The sequence below is a fragment of the Rhincodon typus genome, chromosome 9, assembly GCF_021869965.1.
Source record: "Rhincodon typus isolate 14 chromosome 9, sRhiTyp1.1, whole genome shotgun sequence".
Classification (NCBI taxonomy): Eukaryota; Metazoa; Chordata; class Chondrichthyes; order Orectolobiformes; family Rhincodontidae; genus Rhincodon; species Rhincodon typus.
Genome location: NC_063340.1, coordinates 27,364,363 through 27,390,998, shown reverse-complemented (window position 1 = coordinate 27,390,998; position 26,636 = coordinate 27,364,363). Strand labels below are relative to the sequence as shown.

General features: G+C 40.7%; 1 protein-coding gene across 2 annotated transcripts in view; it reads right to left on the bottom strand.

Moving 5' to 3' along the window:
* Positions 1-230: 230 nt before the first annotated feature.
* Positions 231-26,636, bottom strand: part of mei4 (meiosis-specific, MEI4 homolog (S. cerevisiae)) — an 84,844-nt gene continuing 58,438 nt past the window's right edge. The window contains exon 4 of one of the 2 annotated variants that reach the window (XM_048601233.1): positions 231-766. In XM_048601233.1, the coding sequence (XP_048457190.1) occupies positions 509-766 (258 nt within the window). In that variant the 3' untranslated portion in view covers positions 231-508. Of the gene's footprint in view, positions 767-1,113; positions 1,368-26,636 lie in introns of those variants that run through there. The other variant, XM_048601234.1, reaches the window with a different exon arrangement.

Sequence of the window (26,636 nt, the reverse complement as noted above, 5' to 3'; positions counted from 1 at the left end):
TTACATATTTACTATTGTAATTAAAGGCTGCTATTACATGAGGACTTTAAACCAAGTAAAAATTCAGCAAAGACACATTTATTTGTTTGGCAAAGTTAACAATAGAACTAATAATGTGAAAAACTTAGACAACAAACCATTTAATGACTTTCTTGTGATTGCTTATTGCGAGATAGGAATCAGATATTTGGTTTCAACATCATTAACCATAGCTTTAATTGGTCCTCCAGGTGAATATCCGTCATCTGAGATCTCAAGCTCGTTCTAATTTGTGTCACACCTGAATATGTTGATTTACAAGTTTAGGTTGTGCCAAAACAAGACAGCATTTGACAAGCATGTTAACTTAGACGTGGGTATTCAACAGCATTTTTTCATATTTCAATGGGATCCTTCTTAGTGTCAAATAGAGGCTTCAGAATATTATCTTCTAAGAGTTCAATCAACTCTATCTGTAAATCATCAGGTGCTTTAGAGACATCAACCAGGTGTGATTGAAAAGCTAGCTTCAGTGTGAGATCATGTTTCTCAAATCTGCAAACCTTTCATTGTATTCTTCACTCAGTGAGCCTAGAACAGCTGTGTATTCTTTCATGTCACATTTCCTTAATGATTTGCTTGTATCCTGTTCATTAATTACCTTTGCCAGTTCAGGAAAGTGTTCAGCTGAAAGTCCCGATTGGGTAAGGAGAGGTTTGAAAAAGGTCAGCTTTTTCCGAAATGCCTGGGATTTTAGCCACATATCATGTATAGATTTAGTTTTACCCTGCAAAAAAAATTCAGATCATTTTGCTTTGACATTATATTATACAAAAATGCAGCACTTCTGCATAAAGCCTCTTTTGACAATTCATATGGTTCATTCAATTCCTCAAAAAGTCTTGTGATTTGTTTTCGCAAAGATAGAAGTTTTACAAGCATTTGTCCTTGTGACAACCAGGCACTTTAGAATGATATGGCAAATTCACTGCGAATGTTTCGTCATCAAGCTGAAGCATGTTGTGAAATTGGCATTGCCATGATGCATTCGCTCAAATGTATTTACAATACCTATAACTTTATTTATTGTGTCACTTAAAACAGTAGATTTGGCACAGAGATTCTGTTGACGCAAATGACAATGAAAGGAAATCAAAGTATCTGGATCTGGCAATTCTTTTTGTAGTAAGGCAACAACTGCTTCATGTTTTCCTCTCTCGGAAGGTGCATCATCTGTGCACACACTTACTAAACTACATAAATTCAGTTTCGCTTCATGGCATTTTTCTTTGAGGATAGTGAAGATTTCAATTCCACGTGTCCTCTCTGTAAGGGTACTCCTCGTGGCAACAAAAATCCACTGTTATAACATGAATAAAAAATAACACCTGCGCTGAGTTAGTAATGTCAGTGGATTCATCTAAGGTGATCGAATAATAAATGTCTTTGCTTTGGCATATTGTATGAAGTTGTTCTGTCACATTGAGCGCTAATTCATGTTGCTGATCAGTTATGGTTCTTCTTGAAAGAGGTAGCTGTTTGTACTTATTAACCTTATCTGAATCTAAACATCCTACAACTTCAACAATGCATTCTTTTATGATTTCCACATCGCTAAATGGCTTAACTCTTCTTCCTGCTTTATAAGTTGCTTCAGTGATGTCAGTCCCTTGTCGTGACATTGTTTTAAATACTTATTGCTGCTACTGCTTCTGATCTTTCATTTTCGTAAGTGCAGACTTTGAGGGTTCTCCCTCCAGTTTAGCATATTTGTGGTACTTATGAGTTGCATAATACTGATATGCGTTGTATTTCTTCACTGTTGCAATTATAGCATCGCAGAGCAAACGCATCATTTTATCTTTCACAGAAACTATGTAATACTGCAATTTCCATTCTTCATTGAATACTCAGTTCTCTTTCTTTCATGATGTTTTCTTAGTTTTTGACATGGCTGGGTTACCAGTAAAAATTTTTAAAATGGTACACAGATTTAAAAAAGCGGATTTAGTATTTGCGGAAATAGGCAGAAGGCCCCAACTAGTACTCCAAAAGGCCACAGGATCCCCACCCCTGCTCTAAACCCTTCCTATTCAAATACCCATCCAGATGCCTTTTAAATGTTATAATTGTACCAGCCTCCACCATTTCCTCTGGCAGCACATTCCATACATTCACCACGCCCTGTGTGAAAAAGTTGCCTCTTAGGTCCCTTTTATATCTTTCCCCTCTCACCTTAAATCTATGCCCTCTAGTTTTGGACTCACCTATCCCAGGGAAAAGACCTTGTCCATTTACTCTGTCCATGCCCCTCATGATTTTACAAACCACTGTAAGGTCACCCCTCAGCCTCCGACACTCCAGGGAAAATAGCCCCAGTCTATTCAGCCTCTCCCTTTAGCTGAAACCCTCCAATCCTGGCAACATCTTTGAAAATCTTTTTTGAACACTTTCAAGTTTCACAACATCCTTCCTACAGCAAGGAGACTAGAATTGCATGCTGTATTCAAAATGTGGCGTAAGCAATGTCCTGTACAGCTGCAACATGACCTCCCAACTCCTCTAATCAATGTACTGACTAATAAAGGCAAGGATATCAAACGCCTTCTTCACTATCCTACCTACCTGCAACTCCACTTTCAACAAGCTATGAACCCACACTCCAAGGACTCCTTGTTCAGCAACACTCCCCAGGACCTTACCATTAAGTGTATAAGTCCTGCCCTGATTTGCTTTTCCAAAATTCCGGACCTCACATTTATCTGCCATCTGCCATCCTTGGTCCATTGGTCCATCTGATCAAGATCCCATTGTATTCTGAGGTAAACTTCTTCACTATCCATTACACCTCTAATTTTAGTGTAATCTGCAAACTTATTAACCATATCTCCTTTGTTCACATCCAAATCATTTATATAAATGATGAAAAGCTGTAGACCCAGCAGTGAACCTTGTGGCACACCGCTGGTCCCACACCTCCAGTCTGAAAAGCAACTCTCAACCTACCTTCTACCTTCAGGCCAGTTCGGCATCCAAATAGCTAGTTCTCCACCTATTCCATGTGATCTAACTTTGCCAACCAGTCTACCATGAAGAACCTTGTCGAATGCCTTACTGAAGTCCATATATATCACGTCCACCGCTCTGCCCTCATCAATCCTAAACGTTACGTCTTCAAAAAACTCAATCAAGTTAGAGAAACACAATTTTGCACACACAAAACCATGTTGACTATTTGTAATCAGTCTTTGCCTTTCCAAATACATGTATATCTTGTCCCTCAGGATTCCCTCCAACAAATTTCCCACCACTGATGTCAGGCTCACTTGCCTATAGTACCCCTTCTTGCTTTTTGAGGAAGTGCCAATCGTGTTGGATTTTGGACGGTTTTTCACTGTGAAGCCTTCTGAGATGTCTCAGTATATCTCACCAAAATCACTTTACTTACTATTTACCCCTCTGCTACAGCATTCCTTTCATCCTGATTCTATTCCCATTTTGCCAAGTGTTGTTCTGGGAAGAACTCACAAGTCGGTGGATATCCGCTGGCATCTGTGCCATATTTGAAAGGTTGTGTACTCAGATGAGCACTGGCATTTCGAAACTGCCCTGCTCAGTGATGGATAGTCACTGTAAAGATGTTGGAGGAAGGAAAGATGGTGGTGCAATTCTCAGACAGGGTCAACTACAGTGTGGTGCCAGTATGGTATATAGTGTTTGGGCTCGTCACAGCATGTCCACTTCAGGCTGGCAACATCATTTAATCCACATACTTTTCATCTTTTTTCTTCCACATCCTTCTTTCTTCTTCATCTTCAAGGCCATAGGAGTGTCAGCTGGGCGGTGGATATGGCATCAGCAGTATGGATCAGGAATTGTGGTAACAATGGCAGTGCCTGGAGCCTGGACTCTTGGTGGTGTTGGCAAGGCAGCAGCGGCAGCGGAGCTGTGGTCTCCTGGGGCATCAGCATTGTCGTTGCTGCTCCGGGAGTGGGACTCCTTGAAGACAGGAACACTTTGCAGGGATCTTGCAGAAGCCCTGACTCCAATTTGAACAGAAGATGACCTTTCTAAGCTTATTGTAACCCAAAATGGTGCCAGAGTGTGGCACAAAACACTTTTCACTGTATCATCAAGACATGTGTGACAATAAATCATTCATTTGTTCATTCATTAGAGACTCTAGGGAAGTGGGCAGTGTAGAGAAGGTGTGTCCCCTTCCTGGAGAACCAGTAGAGAAGACCACGACACCAGGCAGCTTTGTGCGAGGTCGCCATCAAGCTTAATGTAGTCTCCATAGTACAGAGGAACACCAGCAGTATCACAAGAAGATCAATGATCTTTTCTGCTCTGTCAAGGTAGGTGTCACATTTTTCTTTCTGCTAGCTCATACTCAGTCTATCTCTGCTATTGCACCTGCTTCCCACCAAGCTTTGTGCTCTGCCACTCTCATCAGTTCCTGCAACTTCTTCTCTTATACTCTCTCACCCATTCTGTCACCCCACACTTCTAATCCTCCATTGTCACTGTGCTGCCTATTCACTTATCTAGACCACCTTTAGACACTAACACTAACACCATGTTACTTACATCTCACTCAATCCTTCCCTTTCTCGCATTCCACAAGAAGACAGCTCATAATAAGTTAAAGGACCCAGATAGCCAGAGGCCAAAGGGAGAACATCCTACGTTCAGTAGGAAAAGAGAATGTCAAGCTTAAAAGATTTGGAGTACAGGCTGGTAAGCACATCACGGCAACAGCTGGGCAAGGAAGAACTGTCCTAGGCTGTTGGTACTTAGAGGATTGTTGGAGACCAAGGGCCTAGTCAGCCCGAGTCCAGACAGGACCCTGCGGTATTGGCACTCAGAAACTTTGTCAGAAAGTATCGGGAGGAACAGGAATATCAGATAATGGCCCTTATTGCTCATAGGCTACAGAAGTAGCCTATGGTACAGGATCCCAGTAATCATTTGATTACCTCCATGGAAAGACTGGCAATTCTACAATGGGTCTGGTCCTGCACTCTCGCAGTTCTGAATATGTGCACAGGCCCAAACTCCAGCACACCACCCAGTGGTCCTCAAAACTGAAGGCATGACAACAGGGGTACCGGAAACCTGAGACACACTCCAGGCACTGCTTCCTCACAAAGAGGCAAGTGCCAGGGGGAACCCACCCAGAAGATGAACCACACACAGGCCTCCCAGAAATCTCCTCTCAGGACACCTTTGGGGCAGCTAAGCCCTCCAGCTTCACTCTGCCTGCCCCATTTACCAGCGAGCAAACCCCTGCTACCACAGCTGTGGAACCTGGAAGTAAATTTAGGTGCATTGGGAGAGAGAGAAAGTAAAAAAACTTGTTGATGCCACTTTGGTAGCATGGTTGTATGTATAAATTTGACTGATTTTGTACTTTATCCTAAATAAAGTAAAAGAACTGCTGGAAATCTGAAATACAAACAAAAAGTGCTAGAGAGGCTCAGCAGGTCTGGCAGCCTCATTAGAGAGAAAAGCAAAGTTAACATTTTGAATTCGGTGATCCTTCATGGTTCTGAACTTCTCTACCTCAGCCAATAATCTGTTTCCCTCTATCACAGAGGGGCAAACGGCTGCAGGAGAACTTATCTGTTAATTTCCCTGAACGTGTGGATACAGTTTCTATCCAGACAAGTCGAGCCAGTGAAAACTCAAATGGCACTGCACTGGTTATCTGAAATTTTTTCTGACAGGCTAAAATTCCTCAAGGAGACAACACATGGAACTTACTTGACAGCTGCCCAAAAGTAAAACCACTGTGAAAGAGAGTATCTAAGGCTACTCACACTGAAGCTGAGACAGAACTAGAGTCATACAGCACAGAAAGAGACCCTTTGGTCCAACTCATCCAAGCCGACCAAGTTTCCCAAAGTGAACTAGTCGCGTTTGCCTGCATTTGGCCTATACCCCTCTAAATCTGTCTTATTCATGGCCAAAATGTTTTTAAATGTTGTGACTGTACTTGCATCTACCACTTCCCCGGCATTTCATTCCATATGCAAACCACCTTCTGCGTGAAAAAGTTGCCCCTCAGGTCCCTTTTAAATCTTTCTCCTCTCACCTTAAAAATATGCTCCTTAGTTTTGAACTCGCCCACCCTAGGGAAAAAACCTTTGTTATTCAACTTATCTATACCTCTCATGATTTTACAAACCTCTTTAAATCACCCCACAACCTCCTATGCTCTAATGAAAAAAGTTCCAGCATATCCAGCCTCTCCTTATAACTCAAACCCTCCAGTTCCAGTAAAATCCTCGTAAATCTTTTCTGCACCCTCTGCAATTTAATAATTCCCTTCCTACAGCTGGAACTGTACAGAGTACTCTAAAAATGGCCTCATCAACGTCCTGTAAACCAAATATGATGTCCCCAGTCCTCTACTCAATGGTCTGAGCAATAAATGTAAGTGTGTCAAAGCCTTTTTTATCACCCTATCTACCTGTAACGCAAATTTCAGGGAATTACGTACTGGAACCCCTTGGTCCCTAATTTCAACAACACTCCCCAGGGCCTTACCATTAAATGTGTAAGTCCTGCCCTTGTTTGTCTAACCAAAATGCAACACCTCACATTCATCTAAATGAAACTCCATCTGCCACTCCTCAGCTTATCGGCCTAATTGATCAAGATCCCTTTAATCTTAGATAGCCTTCCTCACTGTCTACTATACCACCAACTTTGGTGTCATACGCAAATGTACTAACCATGCTTCCTATATTCCCATTCAAACTGTTTGAATAAATTACAAATGCTACTATATTAAAAATGTGCTGCCCCCTCACAGACCTTCAAATGATGAGTGGACAGTGATCCACCGGATAGCTGCCAAAGTACTGTAAGGAAATATCGTGGTTAGCTCACAAAATTCCAATGGCTCAGCATGTTAGAATAGGCAAAGCCCAGGCCCACATCAGCCAGCATTTTTATTGGTCACATCTCAAATATAGGGGAATTGTAAAGTTTTGCAGAACCAACCATATCTGCCAGTTCGTGGGAAAATCCCTACCTTCAATAAGACTTGTACCTATGATTCCCATGCTGGCTTTTGGGAACCATTCAGGAAAGCATTATGGACTGTCTAGGACCCCTGCCTAAAACACGAGGGAACTACCAGCATATCCTAACCATCATGGACATAGCTATCCATTTCTCAGACATTGTTCCCCTGAGAATCAAATCTGCCAGGACATTGTTGAGGGTACTGACCCAATTTTTCTTTTGGAATAGTCAGCCCACATGACCCATATAAATGAGGGCTCACGTTTTGTGTCTAAAATATTCCAGGCAGTCATGGGTAACTGGAATATAATGCAGTTGCAGTTTTTAGCATATCACCCACAGTCATAGAAATGTTAAAACAGTATCGCTGGACCCCAAAATATTGATTAATGACTGGGATAAAGGGCTAGATTTCCTTCTGTTCATTACCAGAAACTCTTGCAATATGTCCACTGGTTTCACTCCGTTTAGACAGTTTATGGGCACCAAGTGCGAGGGCCTCTGAAATTAATCAAGGTGAGATTTTAGAACAGAAGGAGAACGTCTTCATGTTAGACTACAGAGCAGAATTCCAGGAATGACTCTCAGAAGCTTGGAAATCTCCCAGGAGCGATGATAAGGAAGTTAGACACACATGCCAGGGCCCAAACCTCTCAGCCAAAATGCAAAATGTTAGTGCTCCCAACACTATCTGTGAACCCTTAAAAGCCTTGTGCAGTGTCCTGTACAGAGTAGCCAAGAGGTTTGGAAAGGGAATTATTTGACTGAGACTCCAGACTGGGAAGAAAAGTAAAGGTACTATCATTTCAACATGATAAAGCAATGTCAATGTCAAGAAATAACCAAACAGATAACAGTCTGACCCCATTGCCACCTACCGAGAGAATGAGGGTAGCAGCAGGGATGAATCGGAATGAAACATGGGCGAGACCGCATTGAACCCGTTACTACTAGGTTAACTGATACACAAAAGCGTGCAAAGTGGGAATGGCCCTGAACTCTCAGTCGCATGCTATTTCAATAAACCACTTTGCTCTCACACTAATACTTCTGTCAGGGCCTGCTGCAATGTTCCAAACAAGTACAATGCAAGCTCAATGAGCAACACTTCATTTTCCTCATAGGCATTTTACAGCCTCAAAATTTCAATATTGAATTTCATAAATTCAGAAACTGACTGTATTATGCTTGTTCCCCACCACCTCCCTCCACAGCCTTGTCTTCTTTGAGTCTTGTTCACTTTGCTCTTGGTAGAAAGGACCCATTTGCTCCTTTATACATCTTAATTTACAGCCACTTTACATCTTGTTTTCTTTTTTTTCCACCATTAACAACTTCTTTCTCTTTCTCACTGTTCCCCTGCATCTGTCAAAAGTATAAAAACAAATTCTAACACCTTCTACTTCTAAAGCAGAATCATACCATACTCGAAATATTAACTCTGCTTTTCTCTCCACAGATGTTGTCATACCTGCTGAGTTTTTCCAACATTTTTCTGTGTTTGTTTCTAATTTATCAATCTTGATTTTGGTTTATCTAATTGCACCGTATAGATGACACCCTAGTATGCAAAGACATGGGAAAAACACTTACAGCACCTGCAGGCCCTCTTCCAGAAAATAGTCAGTTGACCTAGAGATCAAACTTATATACAGTGAATTTGCTAAGGCTCAATGGCTTGTTATAGCAGATATTAGTCTAGTCAGATTCTTTGATTTATTCTTTCTACCTCATTGAACAAAAATATTATGCTGTCTACACTCTTTCTGAAGTTTGCATGTGGAAGGAGAATTGAAAAATTGTGGCCAAAGCCTTCCTCTGTCTCATTTCTTCCTCCAACAGGTCTGATTCTTTTATACGCTGTGATTATGCATCTTAAAGTTTACTAATGCTTTTTATGGCTATCGTGAACTTAAAAAAAGTGTTATATATTTGTCTCACTTTTCTGTCATGACATTACTTTCCACAGCTTCATCATTTGCTTCAGCCCAGGATGAACCTAACCTTATTCAACAATTCATTTACTTATTATATTATTATAAATCTCTTTATATATCTGCTTGGATATCTTAAGGCAATAAGAAATAGGAAAACAGGAGTAGGCCCTCAAGCCAGCTGTGTATAGCTGATCCCAACATTCCTTGTGTTCATTTTCCTGCCTTTTTCCTGTAACCTTTGACTCCCCTATTGATTCAGAATCTATCAATCTCAGCCTTAAGTATACATAAGCACTCTACCCTCACAGATCTCTATAGCAAGAAGTTCCAAAGAATCACAACCCTCAGAAGAAATTCCTCCTCATCTCAGTATTAAACTGGCATCCCTTTCTGCTGAGATTATGCCCTCTAGTCCTACACTCTCCCATGAGGGCAACACCCTCTCAGCATTTATCGTGTCAAGCCCCTGAGGAATCCTATTTTTATTCATTTTTTAGCCATTCTAATTTCCACTTTCACTGGACTCAATGGGAATCAGGGCAAAAACAAAATCTGTTAATTGGAATCACATCTAGCACAAAGGAAGAATGTTGTGGTTGCTGGTGGTCAATTATCTCAGCCACAAGCATCACCACAATTGTTCCTTAGGGTTGTGTCCTAGGCCCAAACATTTTCACCTGCTTCATCAATGATCTTCCCTCCATCCTAAGGTCACAGGTTGGAATTTTGCTGATAAATTCACAATGTTCAGCATCATTCTTGACACCTCAGATACTGAAGCAATCTGTATTCAAATGCAGCATGACCCAGACAATATAAAGTATCATTTGTACCGTACAAATGCTAAGCAATAATCACCTCCAATAATGGAGAATCCAAATATCGCCCCTTGACAAAGAATGGTATTACCATCATTGAAGCCCTGAGTATCAACATCCTGGGAGTAACCATTGGAAAATGAACTGGCCCAGCCATTCAAATACTGTGGCAAAACAGCAGGCCAGAAATAAGAATTCTGAGGTATGTAACTCAATTCCTGACTCCCTGAAGCCTGCCCACTATCTAAAATTCACAAGTCAGGTGTGTGATGGAATACTCACCACTCATCTGGATGAATGCAGCTCCAAGAGCATTCAAGAAGCTCAACAGCATCCAGAATCAAGCACCTGATTGATTGGCACCTGGTAAACACTTTCAATATTCACTCCCTTCAACACTATTGCACAGTGCATAGTACCTGCATGATGTCTGCAACAACTCCCCCATTTTCCTCAGACTGCACCTTCCAAATTTAATGATTTTTACCACCTAATAGGGCAAGAGCATGGGAACATCACCAACTGCATGTTTCCCTGCATGCCATGTGACTGTCCAAAATTAGAACTGTATTGTCACTCCTTCGCTGTCACTGAGTCATAATGCTGGAACTACTGCCCAAGCAGCATTGGAGGTGTACCTATACCACATGGATTGAACATAGGAAGCAGGCAGCATACCGTCACTTTCTCAAGGACAATCAGAGATAGGCAATAAATCATTAGAACTCAAATTTCATCACATTTTTCCTCTTTAGTTGCAGTTTAGCTTTAATTTTGCTCTTCACCCACACAGCTTTATTTTAATGCAACCCCTTTGCATCATATTAATTATTTTGCGTACTATGAAATTCTGCAAATACTAGAAACCTAAAATAAAATATGCGGTCATGTGCTGCAGGTATTACCTGAATAGGGTAGCAATACGCAAAGAGGCAAGGCAAGGCAAAGATGTTGTTAGATTTCAAGCAGGCACAAAGTGAGGAGCACTAAGAAAGAAAGTTAAAAGTCCTGCTTGTACCCTGTTCTGATGCATGAGATGGTTGCCTGACCATGTGTGCCAAGAAGCCTGACAACAGCCCTTTAATGTAGGCATTACTGAGCTCCAAAGTGCAGTAATAAAGTGGTGAACTGTAATATAAATGAGTCTGAAATGTGCAATGATGATGTGGTGAGGCTGGTGCTTTGCTGATGCCAGCATCTGTGGACAGAGTATGCAGGCAGTCACTGGCCACAGACCGTAAAAAGAGATGTTGGAGAACGTTGGCCAAGATTGAGATCTGGAGAACACACCTGAGAGGTGCAGCAGCCAGGTAACCAGTCTGACTTTCATGTCCGGAACTGGTACTCTTGCATCATTTGGAATTCAAAATTCTCTTTGCTACCTGGGAAAATCATAACCTACATATAAATGAAGTCAGAGACAACAAGGTGTAGAGCTGGATGAACACAGCAGGCCAAGCAGCATCATAGGAGCAGAAAGGCTGACGTTTCGGGCCTAGACCCTTCATCAGAAATGGGGGAGGGGAAGGGGGTTCTGAAATAAATAGGGAGAGAGGGGGAGGCGGATAGAAGATGGATAAAGGAGAAGATAGGTGGAGAGGAAACAGACAGGTCGAAGGGGTGGGGATGGAGCCAGTAAAGGTGAGTGTAGGTGGGGAGTTAGGGAGGGGATAGATCAGTCCAGGGAGGATGGACAGGTCAAGGGGGCGGGATGAGGTTAGTAGATAGGAGATGGGGGTGCGGCTTGAGGTGGGAGGAGGGGATAGGTGGGAGGAAGGATAGGTTAGGGAGGCGGGGACGAGCTGGGCTGGTTTTGGGATGCGGTAGGGGGAGGGGAGATAAATGAAGTCAGATTAGGTAATAATGATATGTTAATGCACTCAAAAACGCCCCTCACTGCATACTAGCAACAGCTAGATTCTCATCTGGGTGTTGAAACTTTATGTGACATTGAGAATCTAGTTTTTCCAATCTCCCACTATTTTCCCAAATGTCTCACCATTGCCACGTCATTCAGAGCTGAGGAAATTCCATCCTACTCATGCAGCCTATGTTTCAAGTTTTAGAGACATTCAACACGGCTAAAAAGCATTTGTGAAGTTATAATTATACAGTAATACAGCATGGAAACAAACCCTTTGGTCCAGCCAGTCCATGCCGAAAATAATCCAAAACTAAACTAGTCCAAATGCCTGCTCCTGTCCCCTTTCCCTCCAAACATTTCTTATTCATCCACTTATCCCAATATCTTTTAAATGTTGTAACTGTACCTGCAGTCACCCTTCTGCTGGAAGTTCATTCCACACATGAACCATTCTCTGTGTAAAAAAGTTGTCCCTCGTGTTTTTTTTTAATTTTTCTCCTGTCACCTTAAAAATGTGCCCCCTAGTCTTGAAATCCCCCATCTTAAGGAAAAGACACCTGCCATTCAGCTTATCTATACCTCTCATGATTTTATAAACCTCTATAAGGTCACCTCTCAACTTCCTATGCTCCAGTGAAAAAATTCTTAGCCTATCCAGCCTCTCCTTATAACTCAAACTCTCCAATCCTGGCAACATTCTGGTAAATGTTTTCTAAACCCTCTCCAGCTTAATAATATCCTTCATCCAACAAGGCAACCAGAACTGGATCAGTACTCCAGAAGAGGCTTTACCAACATCCTGCACAACCTCAACATGACATCCCAACTCCTATACTCAAACATCTGAGCAATGAAGGCAAGCATGCTAAACACCTTCTTAACCACCCTGTCTACAAGTGATGCAAACTTCAAAGTACCTGAACCCCTAGGTCTGACATGCGAACATATGCTTGGATTTATGAACAGCTATTTTATATTGTACTGCATATGTCATAACTCACATACAAATCAACTTATGAACGTACTCAGGAACGAAACCTGTTCGTAACTTAGGGGCTGACTGTACTCGCAATATTATGTAATCACATCCCATTTATTCATAATAGAAACAAAGCATCAATGAAGACCCTAGGGCAGAGGCAATAAACCCCTGGAAAGGTATTAACAGCATTTTTCCTGCCTTTCAACCAGTAAATGTTTACATATTAAATAACTGTAAAATACTGTAGACACTAGATATCTAAAATAAAAACAGAAATTGCTGGAGAAACTCAGGTTGACAGCATAAGGAGAGAAACATAGTCAGTATTTCAAGTTCAATTACTCTGCTTTGCAACTGAAGAGTGCTGGAAAATTATGTTTTTTATGCTGTTGACAAAGGGAGAGTAGGAGCAAGTGGAACAAATAGTGAGGGTGTCCACCACAAAATACAAAGGGAATGTTAATGTAGGAAAGGAGAAATCAAAGTGTTAATGGTAGGCACAAATAGTCAAAAATAGATTGGCTTTACTAAGAAACATGTAAATGAGGCACTAGGTGGGATGGGGGGCTGTGTACGATTAAAGAAAAAGGCAGTGCTCATGCCCTGGAGTTGCTAAACGTAGTGAAGTTGGGGACAGTACTTGTGGATTGGGAGGTAGGAAATTAGAATTTGGTGTTTGTAAAATGCTAGGGCAGGAAAACATTGTGTGGTCCCTTTAAAAGATGATGTGCTTTTTCTATGCTTAGAGATTTAAATTGATGTCTGTGAGCAGCAGCTTGACAGTGTGGAAGTACACAGACAGCACCTAAATTGAAATATTTGTATCAAAAGGCCGTACAGTTAGCAGGCCAAGAAGCAGTTTTACCAAGACAACGTTTTGAATTTATCCAATCAATTTAAACCAGGCACTTGGATACAAAAAAAAATTAAACTTAAATCTGATGGTTTTAACAACATAGTAAGAAATACTGACATGTCATCAAGGGTATAAAAGAAGGGGGCATTTGGACAAAACCCCAGAGCTAACTGCCATCCGCCATAGCTAATAGCCCTCAGCTCTCAAGGGAGAATCGCTGGTTCTCACAGCCTCTGCTAAGTCGTAGAGAAAGCACCATTTAAATAACAAAGGTACCCATGGCACAACTGGTTAATATTCCTGACAGAAGAATTGACGGAGAAGGCATTCCTGAGAGAAGAATCGATAGAGAAGGCACAGAACATTCTGGAAGTCACGTAACCTGGCTGTAATTTCGAGAGATTAAATTCAATTTTTTTATATATAAGTGGAATTTGTATTTATTGGAGCAGCATACTATTAGAATCTTGTTTTATTTGGAAATAGTTAGTAATTAGAAGGGACTTATTCGGTTTGTTAATAGTTTAGAAATTCCATTGAATCACTACAGTGTGGAAACAAGCCCTTTGGCCCAACACTGACCTCCAGAGCATCCCACCCAGACCTAACCCCCTATAACCCACCTAATCTACACATCCCTGAACACTATGGGCAATTTAACATGGCCAATTCACCTAGCCTACACATCTTTAGACGGTGGGAGGAAACCGGAGCACCCAGAGGAAACCCACACAGACAGTTGCCCAAGGGTGGAATCGAACCCGGGTTCCTGGTGCTGTGAGGCGCCATTAATTTGTTCACTGTTAGAATTAGGTAAATAAATTTTTACTTGTTGATTTTAAAGTGAGTGTCAGGGATTTATTTTATTTAACCACTAGAAGATGCTGAAAGGCAGGTTACACCATTTTCCACATTCTTTTTACAGATTATAGAGCGAGGCACTCCTCTATGGGGTGTTTCAGTTTTAGTTCTGGGGGTGGGGGGGGGTTAATCTCCATATTATAAAATGAACTAAAACATCAATTCCTGAAGGCTACAAAGGAAGATTCCTCCAGCTTGCATTGGACTTTGCTGGAACACTGCAGCAAGCATCAAATGGACATGTTAGCATGAAAGCAAGTTGATGTATTCAAATGGAAAGCAACTGGAAGCAACTGAAAGCAACATTCCCAACAAAGAGCAGGTGCTCTGTAAAGCAGCCACCCAATCTGTACTTGGGCTTGCCAATGTACAGATCACACTGTGAGCAGCGAACACATTGATTAAAAGAAGTACAAGTAAATTGCTGCTTCAGCTGGAAGTTGTGTTTGGGGCCTTCAACAGTAAGAAGTGAAGAAGTAAAAGGGTAAGTGCTATGCCTTCTGTGATTGCAAGGGAGGGTGCCATGGAAATGGTAAGTAAGCGTTAGAAGTGGCTAAGAGTGTCATGGAGGGAACAGTTCCTATGTAATGCTGATAAAGGAGGAGAAAGGAAGATGTGTTTAATGGTGGCATCCTGCCAAACGTAGCGAAAATGGTAGAGTACTATCCTTTGAACATGGAAACTGATGAGGTAGAAAGTGAGGACATGGGGAATCCTATTGTTGTTCTAGATGGGACAAGGGGTAATGACAGAATCATGGAAAATAGGTTAGACAGAGGGCTCAGTCAACTACAGTGAGAGGAATCCTCACTTGAGGAGAAACAGAATATGTTGGAGGCACCTAATGCAAGGTAGCATCATCAGAATAGAAACAACAGAGATGGAGAAGCTGGGAGAACGGAATAAAGTCTTACAAAGCATGTAAGCAAGTGTAGTCAAGGTAACTGGGAGTTAGTAGTTTATAATAAATATCGGTGAAAAGTCCGTCCCCTGAAATAGAAACCGAGGAGTCAAGAAAGGGAAAGGAAGAGAAGAGTCAGAGATGGATCTGGTGAAGGTGAGAGGGGGACGGAAATTTGAAACAAAATTTATTATTTTTTTCTAATTCTGGACAAGAGCAGGAAGCAGCACTGTTGATATCATCAATGTACTGGAGAAAAAATTGTGGGAGGAGTCCAAGTAGGATGTAACAACTTTTACTTAGTTATTTTCTTATCGAAATTTAACTCAGTCAAAGTTAATTTCTACTCTGTAATTTGTACCTTAAAATGTCTGGTTCGAAGTGTATGTGTTTGTGGCAAGTTGCAAAACTCAGGACGGATTTATGTTTTTAATACCTTTAATGTTTTTATCTGGGTCAGTTTTAACATTATAAAACTAACATGCACTTGTTTTACTCAAGATTACCTGTCTGGATAATTGTTTATAAATATCCATACAGTCAAGTAAAACATAATTGGCAAAACATCCCTTTTTAAAATCAAAACACCTGTTGCATTCAAGTAAGGAGTGGGAAAGACAGAACTAACTCACTAATCATCACCTGGTCATAACAATATGAATAGGCATTTTAGGGAAAAAAAAACTTCTTGCAAATGTTACTGAGATCTTGTTGACTTAGTCTTAAGAGCTTAAAGTAGATTGGCAGCAGGCTGTTGATTCAGCTTGGGGAACTGCAGCATAGACTTAAATTATATCATTTTTTTTCAGGTCAGCTTGAAACTTTGTGCTGGGAAAGTCGTGTCTCACAAACTTGATTAGTTTTTTGAGGAAGTGACAAAGATGATTGATGACACGCAGGATGGTAGAAGTTGTCTACATGGACTTTAGCAAGGCCTTTGACTAGGTCCCTCATGGCAGGCTAATAAAAAGTTAAGTCACATGGGATCCGCAATGAGCTGATTACATGGATACAGAACTACCTTAGTCATAGAAGATAGCAAGCAGCAGTGGAAGGGCGTTTTTCTGACCAGAGATCTGCAACCAATGGTATTCTGCAGGGATCAGTGCTGAGACCTCTGTTGTTAATTACATACATATATGATTTACAGGAGAATGTAGATGGCTTGAATAGTTTGCAGACAACACAAACTTTGGGGGAGCTGTGGATAGTGAGAAGGATTGCCAGAGGTTTCAGCAGGATTTGATAGGCTGGACGTGAAGAAATGGCAGATGGAGTTTAATCCAGACAAATGCAAAGTGATGCATTTTAGAAGATCTAATGCAGGAGGGAAATATACAGTAAATGGTAGAACCGTTAGTAGCATCAAAATACAACGGGATGTAACTGTATAGGCCTGAAAGTGGAAATACAAGTCGATAAGGTGGTCAAGAAGGCATACGGCATGCTTGCCTTCATCAGTTGGAGTACAGAGTATGAAAACTGGCAAGTCATAGTGCAGCTGTATAAAACTTTAGTTAGGCCACATTTGGAATATTGCGTACAGTTCTGGTTGCCACATCACTAGAAGGATATGGAGATTTTGGAGAGGGTACAGAAACAGTTTATAGGCAGGGAATAGTGGGAAACAGATCACTTAGAAGCAAAAGGTTTTTAGTTTAGAAAGGTATCATGTGTTGGCACAATCTTGGTGGGCCGAAGGGCCTGTTCCTATGCTGTACTGTTCTTTGTTCTTCCTTGTTCTTCGAATGAGGAACCTGCAGTGGGGTTGAAGTATCTCATCCTTCTCTTGCCTTGACATTAATACAGAGATTCTATAGCTAGTGCAATAGAGTGCATGTTTGTATGTTTATCTACCTAAAACAGACTGTGTTAGACTTGGACCTCTAAGGGAGTATATAATGTATCCATGGAAACAGCAAAAAGCACACAAGCTGGAGCCAGTGTGGGACTGATAACATATCGATTCTTCCATTCTTCGTATCTAGCAAACCTGCCTGTTGTTCCTGTGCATTTTGTCAAAGCATTAACGAGCAAGATCATGGGCTCATCTTCTGCCTGGACTGAGCAGATGTCTCGTCCCTGGCAATCCTCTGAGTGCAGGTGACCAGGGGTATTTCTTCTTCGACCAAATGCACAGAAATGTCATTTACGTGCACAGATGTTGCCTGACCTGCTCAACATTTCCTAAAATATCAGTTTTCTTTCAGATTTCTATCCCAGTAATTCCAATCATGGCTGTAATTTCCTTTTCTGACTATGATCAAACTAAAAAATAGACATCTTTTGATCAGTACTATGTTGGATTTCCTGAACAGGAGCCCCAGTTTACAAACAGTGGAGGAATATTTGCAGCCAGCACTGCACAGAGAATTGGCACAGAAACAATACCCGCTATTGCAGCTGTCAGCATGTTATATTCTTAAGTTTAAATGTCCAGCAGCACTACCAGCCACTTTGACAGCTACCATGAAAGTGCACAAGTGTGGGTGCAAAGTGGAGGGGCAGTAGAGAGAGTACAGTGGCAGGTACGTGAGGATTAGGGCACCAGTTAGCTGAGCAAGAAAAAGTTGCAGGCGGTGAGGTGGTCAGGTAGTTGTGGTATAGGGTGCAAGGTAGGCTGGGGATGAAGGATTGCAGTTGGTGGGACAATAGGAATCCAGGTGGGTGAGGCAGCAATTTGGCAAATGTATGAGGGGTTAGGATGCCAGATGTGTTTGGGATAGGATGTCAGGTGAGTTGGGGGGTAGGATGCCAAGTAATTGAAGTGAGCAGGATGTTAGACAATTGAGAAGTATGGTGCCAAATAGTTTGGGGAGGGAAGGAGGAAGGTGGGTGAAGGGATTGGACGTCAAATTGGGTAGGGGGTAGAATGGGATATAGGAGTGAGGTGCCAAGTGGGTAGTGGGGTAGTGCCAGTTGGTTGAGTTGGGCAGGGTGTTAGGCACCTGAGGGTAAAGACTCCAGTTGAATGAAGCAGGTAGAGTGGCCAGAAAGTGAAATAATGCCTAGTGTAGATAAGGGGATCATGTCCAGTCAGGGTATCAGATTGATGTGTTGCTGAATTGGGGCAGAATGTGACTTTGGAATATCTGGGCCATTATGTTGCTTTTAAGATGTGTACATTCCAGAGCTTAGCTACCTTCACTTTGGTATGACAGAGCCAAAGCAATTCTTAAATAACAAGAGTATTTAAGTTTTTTTTTACAGATTATGTGCATTCTGGCTGCAGTGAGGCTGAAAGAAATGAATGTCTTTCTCCCAGAACAAATGAATTTATGTTTTAAAAGGAGCTCATTTAACAAGGCTTTCTTGAACAACAAATTAAGTTCCTAAATTTGACAGAAATAATACAATACACATATACAAGGATTAGGAATAAGAAGTGAGTGTAAAAGAAACATTTAAAAGATATATGGTTCTGTATCTCTGGAGAGTTCATGTAGGTTTGATAGTTAACTGTTGATTTTGTGATTCATGGCTTTGCAGTTAGTTGAAATTCTTTTGACTTCTTTCTTTCTGACAGTGGTTGGTGACCAGGGAAGAAAACTACTTTACCCGCAATGCCGAGTGATTAGTGATGGCTCTTCACCCATAGACTTCTCAATGCACTAGTGTTCAGACCTACTCCAGTACATATGAATCACAGTTCACTATAACACTTTCCTCCATTAGCACACCCAGACCAAGATTGCAGTTGGTTTTTAACTCTTTTTTTAAGTATATTCCTGAACAGCAAAACAAAAGTCTGCCACAGCCTCCTCATTATCTCTTCCTGTTACATCTCTCCATCTGTTTGAAATTTCTGATACTTTACAGGTGTGGCATTCTGCAGATCCCACAAAGAGCTCTGCCAGACAGCACTGAATATACACTCAGTCTTTTTTCTTAATCTGTAAATGTCCTCTTTCAAAAAACCTGTTTTAGAATTAAAAGCTAAAAATGCCCATAGTACTTCAGGGTTCTGATCTGTGTTATCATGACAGGTGTCAACCTGGTAAAGCTATGACAAAGAACTATTTGTATACGAAGCAGCATGTGATTGACAGTGTTAAGTGATCCAACAAGCAATGAATCAGATCTAAACTCTGCAGTGTTTCCACATCCAGTCATGAATGGGGTAGACAATTAAACAACTAACAGGAAGAGGCAAAGATGGGAGGAGCCTAGCTCTTCAGTGCAGAAACTAGGCTTAGTATTTGTACCCATCATCAGCTAGAAGTGCTGAGTGGATGATCCATCTCAGCCTCTGCCTTAAGTCTTCACTACCATAACTGGCATTTTTCCATCGATTTGATTCACTCCACGTAATACCAAGAAAAGGTGAAGGAACACTGGACAATGCAAAGGCTATGGGCCCCGACAATATTCCAGCAATAGTACTGATGACTTGCAGTTGTGTAGGATTTAAAAATTACATCTCCAAACCAGACCATTCGGGTTAATTGTTAGGGTTAATTGGACAGGACAATGAGCAATTGAAACAAAGATTAAAACAGTGTAAAAATTGAAACAATGTAAAAACAGCCTGTTTTGGCTAGAAGGTAACTGCATAACCTTGATTGTCTGTGCCAACCATTCTTTTATGTAGTTAACAAGGAGCCACCTGGCAATGTTTTCAACTTGTTTTCTGCACTTGTTTTCTGGAAAAGCACTAAAAGTACTGCAAAATGGTGATACAGTAGATAGCCAGAATAGCATTAATATCAGGGACTTGGTCCCACTCGTGGCTTTCACCATCAGACTGGGGTTTGTGAGGCCAGTGCCATGGAACCTGAGATAGAGCCCCAAGTGCCAGGTGTCCAAAGAAGACAAGGCAGTGAGAATCATTAGTTTGCATACATATAAATTAATTTCAGATAACAAATTAATTGGTTTGTATATATTAAGTAGACTAAGCTAATAAATTTATTACATATTTAAATGCATGTGTAATCATTTTGATCAGACCTTAAAGAACCTGTTCTGTACTTTTAGTCTAAAAATACACGTGCTCCAGAACTAACTGCTCATGTAAACTGTGTAGACATACCAGTGCAGTTAGTGCAGCAGGATTTTGACCCAACAAATGAAGGAACAATGATATAATTCCAAGTTAGAATGGTATGTGGCTTGCACGGGAATCCCCACATGCTGGTGTTCCCATGCACCTGCTGCCCTTGCCCTTCTTGGTAGTAGAGGTCACAGATTTGGAAGTGCTGCTGAAGGTGAACTACATTTAGTGAATTGCTGCAACACACTTTATAGATGGTACACACAACTGCCACTGTGTATCAGCAGTTGAGGGAGTGAATATTTATGGTAGTGGATGGAGCATCAATCAAACAGGCTGCATTGCCCCAGATACTGTCAAACCTCGTGTGTGTTATTAGAGCTGTCTGCATCCAGCAAGTGGGCAGTAACTTGTATCTTGTGGATGATGGACAGGCTTTGGAAAATCAGGAGGTCAGTTTCTTGCCACAATAGTTTTACTGCAGTTGTACAGGGCTTTGGTGAGACCGCATTTGGAGTACTTTGTATAATTTTGGTCTTCTGAATTAAAAAAAGATATAATTGCTTCAGAGACACATTAATAGAAGTTTGAGTTAATTCAATTCTGAGATGAAGGGCTTATCTTATGAAGAAAGTTTGGACAGATTAGACCCTTGTCCATTGGAATTTGGAGGAATGAGAGGTGATTTTGTCGAAACTTACAAGATCTTGAGGGGATTGGATAGCGTGGATGGAGGACAGTGACACACAAATTTGATTCACTCCACATATTATCAAGAAACAGCTGAAGACACATTTGTTATTCCAGATACTAGATTACACATGGAATGAATCAAATTTGTATATCACTGTCCTCTTTTTTGTGCTATCCAATTTCCTCAAGACCTTTTGTGGGGGCAAAACTATAAACTAGAGACACCATTTAAGAATAATCCCTTATAACACAAAGATGAGGAGAATTTTGTTCTCTCAAAGGAAAACTCTTCCCCTGGAGGTAGTCTCTAAATGTGCCCTTGGGTGACTTTAGATAATTTTTTAGAAGTCACGGAAGTCAACAGTTATTGGGCACAGGTGGGAAAATGGAACTGTAATCAGAACCAGATCAGCTATAATGTTATTAAATGGCAGAGCAGGCTTGAACAGCCTAACTGCCCCAAAACTCCCTGTTCCTAAACTCTAATTTGCTCATGAAGCCACTGTAATCTCATTTCCCTTCCTCTCAGCATTTCAAAAGTGATACTGCTCTTGTCCACTCCAAAGCTGTCATTCTTGAATCAGTTGATAGAACTTTCATCTGTGACTCAGAAGGTCATGGGCTCAAGTCCCAGATCAGAAGTTCGATACAACACTGTGACAATTCACTGCAGTACTTCTACACTGCTGGAGTTCTATCTTTCCGATGGGCTATTAAGTGATAAAATATTCCATTCAAAGTTCTCCTCATTGTCCTGCGCAATATCTATCCCTCAACCAAAATTATGAAAACAAATGATCTGGTGAGGAATCACATTACTGTATGTGTAGCTTTGCTGCATGCAAATTAGATTCAGCATGTCCTAAATTACAAAGTTGATTGCACTTCAAAAGTACTCCATTAGTATGATCTGGAGGTCATGCAAATTCATTTTTTTAAACAAGTGAAACACTGTTTTGTACTAAAATTTTGAGTAAAGACATAAGAACATAAGAAATCAGAGCAGGAGTAGGCCAGCTGGCACGTCCGGCCCACTCCACCATTCAATAAGATCATGGCTGATCTTTTTGTGGAATCAGCTCCATCATCTGCCCGCTCACCATAACCGTTAATTCGTTTACTGTTCAAAAACCTACCTTTGCCTTAACAACATTCAACAAGGTAGCCTCAACAGATTCACTGGACAGGGAATTCTACAGATTCACAACCCTTTGAGTGAAAAAGTTCCTCCTCAATTCAGTCCTAAATCTGCTTCCCCTTATTTTGAGGCTATGCCTCCTAGTTCTAGTTTCACCTGCCAGTGGAAACAATCCCCCAGCTTCTATCTTATCTATTCTCTTCATAATTTTTTATGTTTCTGTAAGATTTCCCTCCTCATTCTTCTAAATTCCAATGAATATAGTCCTAGTCTAGTCAATCTCTCCTCATAAGCCAACCCTCTCAATTCTGGAATCAATCTAATGAACCCAGTGAAGACATTTATTCGTGCTTTTTAAGTTTTAAATCGATGATTCCTGGGCACTTTTTTCAGAAGAAAGTAGACAAATCCAAGAGCATATAAATTGCTTTGAACTTGGAAATTTGTAACATTTTGAAATTATTACCACTCGCCTTAGGAATAGAAAAGTATGTGTCTAATCATAATTTACGCAATCCTTTTTGATAGCAAACATTCAGCAAGGCTTATGGTAAGGTCCCACATGGGAGACTGATAACAAAAGTAAGGGCCTTTGGTTGCCAAGGAAATTTGTGTAATTGGATCCAAAATTGGCTGACTAGCAGGAAGCAGAGGGTGATGGCTTCTATGATTGGAAGCTTGTGTCCAGCAGTGTCCCACAGGTGTCAGCATTTGGCCCTTGCTGTTTGTTATTAATATAAATGATTTAGACTTGAATGGAGGAGGGTTGATCAGTAAGTTCGTGAACAATACAAAAATTAATGGAGTGGTAAATACTGAGGAGGATAGCCTTAGATTACAGGAGAATATATATGGGCTGATCAGTGACAAAGTGAATTCAACCCAGACAAGAATGAGGTGATGTACTTGGACAGGACAAACAAGGCAAGGGAATATATGACAAACAGTCAGACCCTGGGAAGCACTGAGGATCAGAGGGACTTGGTGTGCCTGTATACTGATTGTTTAAAGTATCAGGGTAAGTGGATAAAGTGGTTAAAAAGGCAAATGGAATACTTTATTAGCTGAGGCACAGAGTTGAAGAGCAAGGAGGTTAAGCTGGAACTGTATAACGTTGGTTAGGCCACAGCTACAATATTGTGTGCAGTTCTCAAATCCACAGTATAGGAAGGATGTGATAGCACTGGAGAGTGTGCAGAGGAGATTTACCAGGATGTTGCTGGGCTAAAGAGTTTTAGTTATGAAGAGAGATTAGACAGACAGTACGGGCATATTACAAATTAAGGGCAGATTGTGGCCATTTAGATCTTCAAGTCAGCCCTGACATTCAATCAGACCATGGTTGATCTGTCTTGCATTCTAAATGCCACATTCCCATTGATCCCAACAACCTTTGATTCTCCTGCTTAACAGGAATCAATTTAACTCATCATCAGGACAGAGGTTTTCGGATAAGGGGTAGCAAATTTAAAACAGAGATAAGGAGAAATTATTTATATCAAAGGGTCATGAATCTGTGGAATTAACTATCCCAGAATGCAGTGGATACTGGAACATTCAGTAAATTTAAGGAGAGATAGACAGATTTTTAATTATTGATGAGTTGAAGGATTATGGAGAGTGGGCAGGAAAATGGAGTTGAGGCTGAGATGAGGTCAGCCATGATTATCAAGGGCAGAGCAAACCCGACAGGTTGACTGCCTACTCCTATCCTAGTTCTTATGTTCTTATGTATCTCTGTTTTAAAAATAGTCAGTGCTGCTGCCTCCACTGCCCACTGACGCAGAGAATTCTAAAACTGCACAATACTTTGAGAGAAAAACAATTCCCCTATTCTCTGTCCTAAAAGGGAAATACTTAATTTTGAAGTGTTTCCTAATTCTAGATTTGCCCACAAGAATAAAATATCCTTTCCACATCCACCATGCTTTTCAATCAAATTACCCCTCATTCTTCTAAATACAAGTGAACACAAAGCAAGCCTATCCAATCTTTCCTTCTAAGGCAACCCCTTCATTCTAGGTATCAATCTCATAAACCATCTACTGAACTGTCACCACGGCATTAATATCCTTCCTTAAATAAGGAGACCAAACCTGTATGAAGTATGCAAAATGTAGGGCAGAATCTTCCACACTACTGAACGAAATGAAAATTAGGAAAGTGGGTGAGATAGGCAATAATGAGATTCTCAACATCAAGAACAAAACATCCAATTCTCCAACCAAGCAAGATGAGAATCTTACTATTGAGTAGTGAGAGGACTCTTTGTATCCATTTCTTCCACACTCCCTCTTGCCATTTTCTGACTGTCTTTACCCATGTTACTATTTTCCCCTCTCATCATGTCTCTGTTTTTTGATATACCACACCTTTCCACATTTGAGCACTTGTCCCCACTCTAATTCTTTCGTCATTCAGTTCACACAAGAAGGGAGGAAAATCGAGGAAGAAAATGGGAATGTGAAAATCAAAACACAAACAGATCAACCACAATCTTATTCAATGGCAAAATAGGCTCAAGGGGTTGAATGGTCGTCCTGTAGTCCTATTACATACATTCAGATCGTCATATGTTCATTCTATCTTTGTGAAACCAGCAAATCTAGCCACCATGCCTTCACTTTCCTCATCTAAATCGTAGATATAAACAGAAAGAAGCTGAAGGTCTAGCTGAGACCACTGAAGGACTCTACTTATCACATGCTACCAACATGAAAAAGATTCATTTATCAATACTCTCTAGCTTCTGTTAGCCAGCCAATCATCTATCATCTATGTTACTTCAATACCATGAACTCTTGCTTTGTAATAACATTCTATGTGGCATTTTGTGAAATATTTTCTGGAATTCCAACTACAATACATCAAAGGTCTTCCCTTAATCCACAATGCATGTTACTCCTTTCAAGAATTCTAACAAATTGATTAAATATGATTTTTCTTTCATAAAACCATGCTGGACTCTTCTTGAATACCTTCAGAGTGCCCAATTAACTGGCCTATAGTTTCCAGTTTCCTATCTCCCTCCATTACTGGATAGAGGGGTTATATTTGTTACTTTTCAGTCTGATCAAACTTTTCCAGAATCTTAACAGAAATTTAACAATAATGCACCTCAAACTTTATCTGTTGCCTCTTTTAAGTCCTTATGTTGAAGTTCATCAGGACCTGGAGACTTATCAACCCATAGCTCCCAGTTTGTTCAATCCAAATAAGTGTGAAGTGATAGACTGGGGCGGGATAAATAAGACAAGGGGATACATGATGAATGGTAGAACCTTGGGGAGCACCAAGGATCAGAGAGAGCTTGGTTTGCATGTCCACCGGTCCCTTTAGGTAATGGGACAGGTATATAAAATAGTTAAGAAGGCGTATAGTTATACTTGCCTTTATTAGCTGAGGCACAGGGTTTAAGAGCAAGTTGGTTATGCTTGAAATTTTTAAAGTTGGTCAGGCCATTGCTGGAGTATTGTGAGCAGTTCTGGAATCTGCATTATGGGAGGGATGTGATTATACTGGAGAGGATGCAGAGGAGATTTACCCATTACTCATGGACTGGAGAGTTTTAGTTATGAAGAGAGACTAGATAGAATGGGGTTGTTTTCCTTGGTGTGCAGGAGACTGAGTGGGGAAATAAGGGAGGTGTATAAAATTATGAGTGGATGAACAGAATGACAAGAATGAATATTACCTTTTATGGAGAGATCAATGACAAAGGGGCATAGCTTTAAGGTAAGAGCCGGGCAGTATAGAAGGGATGTGAGGAAAGAATTTTTCACCTTGAGGGTGATGGCACTCTGGAACTCTCTGTTGTAAGAGTTGTAGAGGCAGACACCATCATGATGTTTAAGTAGTATGTTGATGTGCACCGGGATGCCAATGCATGCAAATCTATGGACCAAGTGCTAGAAAATGGAATTACAGATAATTTTGTTAACGCGAATTGGTTGTAACCCAACTGATGAATAGCGAACGCTGTTTGTATAACGTGAACTTTCTGCTGTACAGGTACAGTGATTTTTTATAGTAATTTCCCTATAACAAATTTTCGCAACAAGGTTACACAAGAATGTATTATAGGAGAACTAGCTGGACTGAAATTCAGAGATTGTTTTTGACTGGACCGATCCAATGGGCTGAAGGGCCTTTTTCTGTGTTATAGACCTCCATGACTCTTCTACTTCCCCATAATTTATCAAAATCCTCTCTTCCTTCAACCCTGAATCACAGTTTTATTATCCTCTTTAGTGAAAACAGTCACAAGATATTCATTTATTGTATCGGTCTCTTTCTTTATTTTCTACAATTAACTCCCCATTCCCACTCTTTAAAGGACGAATACTCACATTCCTTTTTTTCCTTTTCAAAAATCCTTTTCGCATTCACTCAAATGACATTGATAACTTGAGAGATAATTATAGTCTATAGCCTGATATTCAGATAATTCCACTAAAATTTCTGGAAGTTGCATAGTTATGCATATCGAAATTATTCAAAATCGTGTTTACACTTCTCTAATGATCATGCCCATTATAATTCTGTGAATCCAGCACTCTACCAAATAAAATTATTCTGT